This window comes from Cyprinodon variegatus, unplaced genomic scaffold (assembly GCF_000732505.1).
Source record: "Cyprinodon variegatus isolate N-32 unplaced genomic scaffold, C_variegatus-1.0 Scaffold7, whole genome shotgun sequence".
Classification (NCBI taxonomy): Eukaryota; Metazoa; Chordata; class Actinopteri; order Cyprinodontiformes; family Cyprinodontidae; genus Cyprinodon; species Cyprinodon variegatus.
Window position 1 is genome coordinate 2,916,211 of NW_015150460.1, and position 8,415 is coordinate 2,924,625.

Sequence of the window (8,415 nt, forward strand, 5' to 3'; positions counted from 1 at the left end):
CAGGTTTGTGGATAAACAAAAAAAAAAGTACATTATCTTATTGTAAGCCAGTGTGATTAGAAATTTCAAGGTGTTCATGTTTGGATTTGACAAGTTTAGGTTGTATGTTCCACCCTCATTTTAACGTGAGGCGATTTTTCTGTTGGTTCTTTGGTCAAAAATCCCATTTTCATATTTGAGAAATACCAAATACAGCAAATCAACACAAACATGTCATAATGACTCAGGCTTTTGTTTAAGGACATGGGACCAGGGTCAGCTGCAATCTAAGTTCACCACAAGCTTCACTTTTTACCATTGTATTCTGCATTTAAATGCATCATCATCTATCTGACAGACTGACTTTCACTAAAATTGATCATTATCAGGATATTGTTTTTAAATTCTGCAGCAAATCTATGGCTGAGAAAGATAAAAAGTCAAAAAGATGCAATGACGGACTGAAATGGTCTAGCAGAACCTCAAAACAGCTACGTATTAACAAGTGATATTGGGCCTTCTGTTTTTAGACTTGATGATTTCATCTGTAGATGACATCATGTTTCCTCTAACACATCATATGGGATACATCCCTATCAGCAATTATTATGCTTCTGATAACCCAGTAAAAGTCGTTGAAGAAATGGTTATAAATAAACACATTTTACATAAGAACTACTGTAAAATATATGATTTCTTTAAGAAAGGTCACCAGAATAAAAGATTATATTTTTCTAAGAAGGAACAAACAAAGCTTCAGCTGCAGCCCAACAGCTTATGGTCTCTAATTTATGGAGCTTCACCCCGAATGGGAGAATCGAAACACAGAGTGGGAGAGGGGACCTTTCTAAAAGAAATCATATATTTTACAGAAGTTCTTATGCAAAATGTGTTTGTTTATAACCATTTCTGCAACGATTTTTACGGGTTTATCAGAAGCATAATAATTGCTGATAGGGATGTATCCCATATGATGTGTTAGAGGAAACATGATGTCATCTACAGATGAAATCATCAAGTCTAAAAACAGAAGGCCCAATATCACTTGTTAATACGTAGCTGTTTGGAGGTTCTGCTAGACCATTTCAGTCCGTCATTGCATCTTTTTGACTTTTTATCCTTCTCAGCCATAGATTTGCTGCAGAATTTAATAAAATATTCTGATAATGATCAATGTTAGTGAAAGTCAATCTGTCAGATAGATGACGATAAGAACTAGTGTAAAATATATGATTTCTTTTAGAAAGAAACTAAAAAAACACATTATATATATTTTTTAAGAAGTAAAAAACAAAGAGCCAAACATCAGGCCGATGGAGCCCACTCCTCATCCCAACAGTAGCGCCCATCTGTCAGGCTTCAGCTGCAGCCCGACAGCTTGTGGTCTCTAATTTATGGAGCTTCACCCCGAATGGGAGAATGGAAACACAGAGTGGGAGAGGGGGAAAAGGTTTGTGGTTCTTTGTTTTTTTTATCAGCCTGCCACACAGGCAGGAAACACACGTCTAAATACATACACAAACACACACACACACTCAGGTTTGCATGCTTACAGACAATATGGTCTTTTCCTGTGACAAGGTGTTCATTGTTACTTAAAATTAACAGAAAAAAAGAGTTTAACGCTTGAAAATTGTAACATATATGATTATAAATCCCTTCACATCCTAGTGAAGTAATGTTAGGAAAGCCGATTATGTAATCTTTTATATATGCAGTAATCCATGCATGCCCGACTCTTTTGTCTGAGCTGCTGTGGAGCTCTCAGGGCGCTGGCTTGTGTCGTACTTTTACTGGACTGAAAGGGGAACTTCAGGAACAAGTCAGTTGATATTTAAAACTGCAGGGGAGAGATAAATGAACTTCTCGAAAAAAGGACTCTGTTTATTTGAACAGCAGAGCCAGCTCTGTTGGGTAAAGAAAGGCACGAGCTGGCTTTGCAGTAGCCACCCCAGCATTAACCATTAACTTATACAATCACGGCCAGAAGTGTTTATAGCATTCAGGTAAATTGGGTGTTTAATTGGTTTTCACTTTTATTCCATTTCTGGCCTACACACTGCAGGTAAATGCAGAACACATCTAAAAAATTAGCCGTTTTTTATCAGGTTTTCAGAGAAAACAAAACTAGAATTTCTAAGTAATTAAGAATTTATTTAAAGGTTAAAATTGACACTTTTGTGTGCAATTCATTGGTTTAAGTTGTCACAAGAAAATATATGATGATGGTTAGAAATTCCTACCTAAACCTGCAGGTTTAAACATAGATGTGTACATTAGATATATCAAGCGCCCCATATGCAAATTCTTTGGTCACGCTAGATATTGGTGGTATTCCAGGCTTAAGTGTGCACAAAAAAACAGCGCATTGTTTTTGGTAGATTGTGATCTTAATGCGGGGAAAGAGAGAGAGAGAGAGAGAGAGAGAGAGAGAGATGCTCAGCATTATCTGTGCTACCAGGAAAGAAGAAGTGAGTGAAATAAACATATCTAAATTGACTGGCCTATGAAATGTGGCTGAGGTTCTGGAGTACTGCGTCCCGTATATATATACCTGTGCAGGATGTGTACCTGCACCATTCGCTTTATTTGGACAGAAATGGCCTCAACTGATGGAAACGCTCAGACTTATAAGATGGTGAGTTATTGGAGTGTTTTATATTTACATCAAGGAGGAAAGTTTACTTAACTTTTCTATTTTGATACTAAATTTGTTTGGGTTTTTTTCAGTCATCTTTAGATCCTGAAATCAACCAACACTTTCAGGATGCAATAGATGTTATTCAGCAGCATTCACACAATGGATACAACGATACAGGTACATCCTGTTGCATTTCAAGCTATTAAAAGAAAACCTTGATGCCTTAAAGTCTAAATTATCTTTCTCTTCCAGATTACAAATATTTTGAGACGCTGGGCGGCCCGCCATCTTCTCTCCAGTTTCAGATGTCTTGCTGCTTCGTCACACACCAGTCGGACATCCCAACTGCAGGGTACGACTGGAGTGAATCTGCTGTAAGTATTGAAAAGTGCCTGGATTTAAAGTATTATTCGCAAAAATGCTGGCTTTAGGATTGACTTTAAATCTCTCAGCAGCAACCCTGGCCTCAGGGCATCCCTGATGTCTCGTTGAGCCACTCAGTTCAGAATGATCCTCCACATTTCTACTCCATCTTACCCCCTCAGAGGAACAATAAAGGTATTTTTTTATTTAAGGATTTAAAGAAGTATTTTTACTGTTGAATCAGGGTTAAAGAGGTTAATATTTATCTTCACAGGACGTAAGAAGTTGAGGCTGTATGAGTACCTCCATGAAGCCCTGAATGACCCAACCATGGGCGACTCCATACAGTGGACAGACAGCGGCAGCGGTACCTTCCACTTCATCTCCAAGAACAAGGAAAAGCTGGCTGAGTGCTGGGGCCAGCGCAAGGGAAACCGCAAGACGATGACGTACCAGAAGATGGCAAGAGCCCTGAGGAACTACAGCCGCACTGGCGAGATCGTCAAAGTGCGCCGCAAGCTAACCTACCAGTTCAACCCGGACATCCTGCACAGGCTCGGCTCTGCGCAGGTACCCATGCAACTGCAGCGCCAACCCACGCAGGATGAAGTCCACAGTCGGCAGGAAAGCCTCCCCGAGCAGAGCTACTCTGGGTCTGCAGCCACGGACTGGCACGGCTGGTACGGACACTACCAGCTTCAGGAAGACTACGACCTGGCCTCCAGCTTCACCTCACACAGCTCTGCCAAACTGTGAAATAAAAGGCAGGACATCCTGTTGCTTTCATGTATAAAAGGATTCATAAAGACTCTTGTCTGCATGCTGCAACTTAATATACTGTTAATGATGAGCTAAAATGACCTCTAAAAAAAATGTGGTCCAATCCTTTTAGCAGTTTGTGTAAATAATCTGTAAATATGGTCAGAAAATATGTTTAGATTCAAAGAAAATCTGTCTTTGCTCAATGGTTAATGTTCTCTAGTTGATGTGTGTATATATTTTTGTAATTTGTGAGTTTTCTCTGTTGGTATCAGTCCAATGTTTTAACTACAGAAGCAATTTTAGGTTTATATGAAGATATTTAACGTTTACATAAGGTTTTTATTTCTCTGAAAACTATTTTGATAAATCAAAAACATATTAAACTTAATATTATAGGAAGTTTTGTTGATCTTTTGTTCATGTTACACTGATTTTAAAGTGGAACACATTGTTTTTGTATGTTATTAAACACTAAAGCATTCATTGTATTGTAAATTAGTTGACCTTTTTGAATGTCCGATGGCATTTAGCAAAATCACTTCATAGATTATCAGATAATCTGCAGCAGATCAAATCTGCTGCAGGGCATGAAAATTTTATTTCTATTAAAAATAAACTAAGCTGTACACATTTATTTCATATGTAATGTTTTAAAAGTTTGCAGTTTTTAAACTTTTTTAAAATTTTGATAAAACGTTTTTTAAAATATTACTAAATTAACCTTAGATATATAAACATGGAGCAAAATGTATAAGAAAAACATGTAAAGCCCAACTTTAAAAGCCATTTATGTGAAATATGACAGTTTTTATTTTTATTTTTTTGCATTGTGTAAGACATCAGGCATTAAAAATGTATACACTTGTTAAAAAATAAATGTTTTACATAGGTAAAAAATTTGGTAGATCTCCTTCATTGTGTTTATTTCCTGACTTTTAGCGACATTTTCAGCATCATTTCTAAACCTCTAACGGCGTCTCCTGTGTAATGAAATATTACAGCCACCAAGAATATATAAAAATTTAGACACATCCTGTGAGGAAAAATGTGCCAGCCGGTATGTTTTCTTTTTTTTTTTCTGAAAACTGAATCCTGCGCAAAGGCTGCCGCCCGTTTTGGTTCTTATCTGCTTCAGCGGGGAGGATGTGGTCAGTGTTGGGAGGCTTTGTTGATGAGCTGCCTTGGTGGTGGTGTGGTGGGGGTTTTGTGGGATCGGTGGTCATTGTTTCAGGTAGTTCAGGGAGCAGAAATCATTTGGTGATGTGCTGACATGGGAGGGTATAAGAAGGCTTAAACATCTCAGAGTCATTTAGGTAAAACTGCCAGGACTGAACTGCAGCGGATGATCGTCTGTGATGGTAAAGAGCAGCCTTATATCACTGTAATTACATTGGTATTATTTTAAAAAATTTTGTTTTAATCGTCCATATTTATCAGAATTCTTTTCAGGAAAATCAGTCTGACTTGGAAGTGATTTTAGATTTTCTGGAGGAGTACTACAGACAAAGCACTGCAGAAAATGGTATAGAGAGAATACTGGAAAAATTATTTTACTACACAATATAAATGGAGTATTGTTTTTATCAAGTGCAACTTTTTTTCCAGCAGAAAACCGATCTTGCGATACAGTTGTGCCAGCATGTGGAGTAGACATGGCTGTGGAAACCTGCGATCAGACCTGGACATACCATGATGCATCTGTAAGCATATTCAACAAGTAAATTCAATAAAACATTAATTTATTTTAAGAAATGAATTTAAAACATACAATTCAAGCATAGATTTACTGCACATAGATCAGATTTTGACAACTGGAATTCACAGCTTATTAAAAACTACAACTCATGCTTGATTTTAAAAACATCATTTCTAATACAGGAACATATTTAGGGTTACTAAATCATGTATGAGACTGCGGTATTTAGGGACTTAGAGGAAAATGTAGTGGAAGGAAAAAGTGTGGTTAGAGAAAGTTACAAAAGAATCCGCTGACAGACATTGCAGACCGAGCTAAAAAAGACCCATTCGCTGAGTTACGCAACATCTGAAGCAGGATAAGTGCGAAAAGGCCTGAGCTGCAGTTCAGATGTCCAAGGTTAAGTTCAGTTCAGTAGCTTTTATTTGTCCAAATATGGGCAATTTTTGTGCAGTAGTAGTACACCTTTCACACACATGTTCACATTTCACAAATCACAGATAAAAAAAAAAGAAGCACAAGAGACACATAAATATTTAAAAAGATAAAAGTAAGGAGGATAAAAGAGAAAATGTAAAAAATAATAAAAAGTAAATAAATATGTGCAAATGAGAGCATAGGCCTGAATGCATGCAACATATGGCTATCTGCTTTTCCTGGTAGAGTTTAGCAGCTGAAGAGCAGAGGGAATAAAGGAGTGTTTGTATCTGTTGGTCCGAACTGGTGGGTATTTAAAACGGGAAGCAGAGGGTAGAAACTGAAATTCGTTATGTAGGGGATGGGTATATTTTATCCAAAATGGACTCAGCCTTCCTGATTACCTGATCTTCATACATTTCAGTCATGTTTTTCTGTTGAACACCCATGATCTTACTCCACACCTTAATAATCTTAGATATGGCATTCTTGTTCTTTACATTAAGAAGAGCATACCAGCAGATGGCAGAGAAGGTAAGTATGGCCTCTATAAAAGATCTGTAGAACATGGTCATTAGAGTTTTGTCAACCTGAAACCTGGCTAACTTTCTCAGGCAGTATAAGCGCTGCTGCCCTTTCTTACATAGCATGTCTGTGTTGCTGTTGAAAGTTAATTTGTCATCTATGATAGACCCAAAATATTTATACTGATGAACAATTTCAATGTCTCGCCCGGTATTTATTTAACTGTATTCTGATTGGAATACCTTCAAGTCTATAAGAAGACTTGAGACAGATTTTATTATTATTTTTTTTTAATAGGCTACGTATGCCTTTGAATGTATTGATTTTAATGATTGTCTTTTTACTCTGTTTTTAATGTTATGGTCTTTTAAACTTGTTTTAATTTTCCCTTTTTTAAATGTAGCACTTTGTAGCACTTTGAGATTTGAAGTCAAGTGTAAAGTGCGTTACAAATAAAATTCATTATTATTATTATAATAGATCACCTGATTTCTCTCAAAAGTCTGTTATTCCAAATTTCTGCTGCCATCTAACAGGAAATCTGCCAAATGTACCAATAACTGCTTTAATGACCAACAATCACTGGCCTGGATTGATCAGCAAACTGTCATGATCAAAACCCCATACAGAAGCTATACAGATCAGAATCAAGACTTACCTAAATTCAAGCATATTTGCCTCCAAATGACTCCATATTGATATAGTAAATATAGTTAAAACAAATGAGCTTGAGTGTAATAAATCTTTAAGTTTCACCTTTTCATCATAATACCTAAAATAAATGAGCTTATTGGTTATTTTAAACTAACCCATATCCCCTTGTATTTCCCCCTCTGTCAAAGGACATCAAACCCGCATTTCAGACCTTCCTAACACATGACACCCGAGCAGTCTTTGGCCAAAACACAACAGCGACATTGTCTGAGCGTGGGTCACAGCCAAACTTTGTTTCAGCGAGACAATCATCCAAACACACAGCCACAGCGGCAGGCAGGGGTGAGTTCTCCTTTTTTTTGACCATTAGATACTGTTATTGTCACAGTTGCTATTAGCCTGGGGGGAAATAATACCAAGAGAGCAAATAAAGGACCAGCCCTTTACTGTAAAACACAAAGGTGCTGTGCATGGCTTAGCGCAATGAGCTTATTTTACATATCTATCAGATAACCGCAGTGTTTACAAGTCCTAGTCTCTGACTTAATTGTGATCGCTTTAGAGATTTTCTGGGAATGTAGCTGAGGGAATGATTAACTGTAACAAGCATTAACTGCTCTGGCATGGGGACAGTGGATATTCATTTAAGCATCTCCCATTTAAACCCCATTTATCACGTATGCCACTCACAGTTTGCTCAACACCTGCAGGCAGAAGGCTGCGGCTCTTTCACTTCCTGTTTGAGATGCTGCAGGATCCGAGCATGGCCCACTGTTTGTCCTGGGTGCCGGCGGCGGCCGGGGTTTTCAGCTTCTCCTCCAGGAACAAGGACCAGGTGGCGTTGCTCTGGGGCCAGAGGAAGGGCAACAAGAGGCCCATGACCTATCAGAAGATGTCCCGGGCTCTGAGGAACTATGCCCGGTCCGGCCACATCTTCAAGGTGAAGAAAAAGCTCACCTACCAGTTCAGCCGGGACACCCTGATATCGCTGCAGAAGAGCCACAGAGGACATCTGTAGATTTTTATGAAGCCTTTTCTCGTTTCACTTTTTACTTTTCTGCCTTTGAAAGCATTTTGTGTAAATACTGAAACAAAATAAAGACTTTTGCATTGTTGCATACACTCATTAGCATCAATGTCAAACATTTGGGGCTTTTAAAGATACCTTTGATGCTTCTTAAATAAACAGTTTTGTATTTTATCTACTGTAAAAGCTCAGAATTAGACAGAGAGGGTATAATATGTAATGTTTATAGAAATGTTTCTTAGCAAGTTGCACCTTGACCTCTATAATTTGCATCCAATCACCAAACTACTGGCTTAATACTGCTAAATATTTGAACTCACATTATGTCAAAGGCAGAGCTTATTTAAATTG

General features: G+C 37.8%; 2 protein-coding genes across 5 annotated transcripts; both read left to right on the forward strand.

The window, feature by feature from the left end:
- Nucleotides 1-2,522: 2,522 nt before the first annotated feature.
- LOC107085532 (transcription factor Spi-C-like) lies at nucleotides 2,523-4,586 on the forward strand. Of its 2 annotated transcripts, none has more exons than XM_015375906.1 (5): nucleotides 2,523-2,617; nucleotides 2,710-2,797; nucleotides 2,873-2,994; nucleotides 3,076-3,178; nucleotides 3,258-4,586. In XM_015375906.1, exons 1-5 carry the CDS (start codon nucleotides 2,543-2,545, stop codon nucleotides 3,737-3,739), a joined length of 870 nt encoding a protein of 289 aa, XP_015231392.1. In that variant the 5' UTR covers nucleotides 2,523-2,542; the 3' UTR covers nucleotides 3,740-4,586. The 2 variants fall into 2 exon arrangements, with proteins under 2 accessions (XP_015231392.1, XP_015231384.1); XM_015375898.1 differs by having other exon boundaries at nucleotides 2,524-2,617; nucleotides 3,073-3,178.
- A 432-nt stretch (nucleotides 4,587-5,018) lies between these two features.
- On the forward strand, nucleotides 5,019-8,090 carry LOC107085553 (transcription factor Spi-C-like). 3 transcript variants are annotated; one of them, XM_015375934.1, is made up of 5 exons: nucleotides 5,019-5,103; nucleotides 5,183-5,267; nucleotides 5,351-5,445; nucleotides 7,226-7,379; nucleotides 7,748-8,090. In XM_015375934.1, the coding sequence occupies exons 1-5, from the start codon at nucleotides 5,101-5,103 to the stop codon at nucleotides 8,053-8,055; spliced, it is 645 nt and encodes a 214-aa protein (XP_015231420.1). In that variant the 5' UTR covers nucleotides 5,019-5,100; the 3' UTR covers nucleotides 8,056-8,090. The 3 variants fall into 3 exon arrangements, with proteins under 3 accessions (XP_015231420.1, XP_015231429.1, XP_015231436.1); XM_015375943.1 differs by having other exon boundaries at nucleotides 5,354-5,445; XM_015375950.1 differs by lacking the exons at nucleotides 5,019-5,103; nucleotides 5,183-5,267; nucleotides 5,351-5,445 and adding an exon at nucleotides 6,276-6,392.
- The last annotated feature ends 325 nt before the right edge of the window (nucleotides 8,091-8,415 follow it).

Excerpts from the sequence above, each read along its gene's own strand:
- LOC107085532 (XM_015375898.1), top strand. The coding sequence starts at position 2,543 with ATGTGTACCTGCACCATTCGCTTTATTTGGACAGAAATGGCCTCAACT. Across the intron at positions 2,618-2,709 it reads ACGCTCAGACTTATAAGATG|TCATCTTTAGATCCTGAAAT; the intron begins GTGAGTTATTGG and ends GGTTTTTTTCAG. Across the intron at positions 2,995-3,072 it reads ACGACTGGAGTGAATCTGCT|CAGCAACCCTGGCCTCAGGG; the intron begins GTAAGTATTGAA and ends TAAATCTCTCAG.
- LOC107085553 (XM_015375934.1), top strand. Across the intron at positions 5,268-5,350 it reads ACAAAGCACTGCAGAAAATG|CAGAAAACCGATCTTGCGAT; the intron begins GTATAGAGAGAA and ends CTTTTTTTCCAG. Across the intron at positions 5,446-7,225 it reads GGACATACCATGATGCATCT|GACATCAAACCCGCATTTCA; the intron begins GTAAGCATATTC and ends CCTCTGTCAAAG.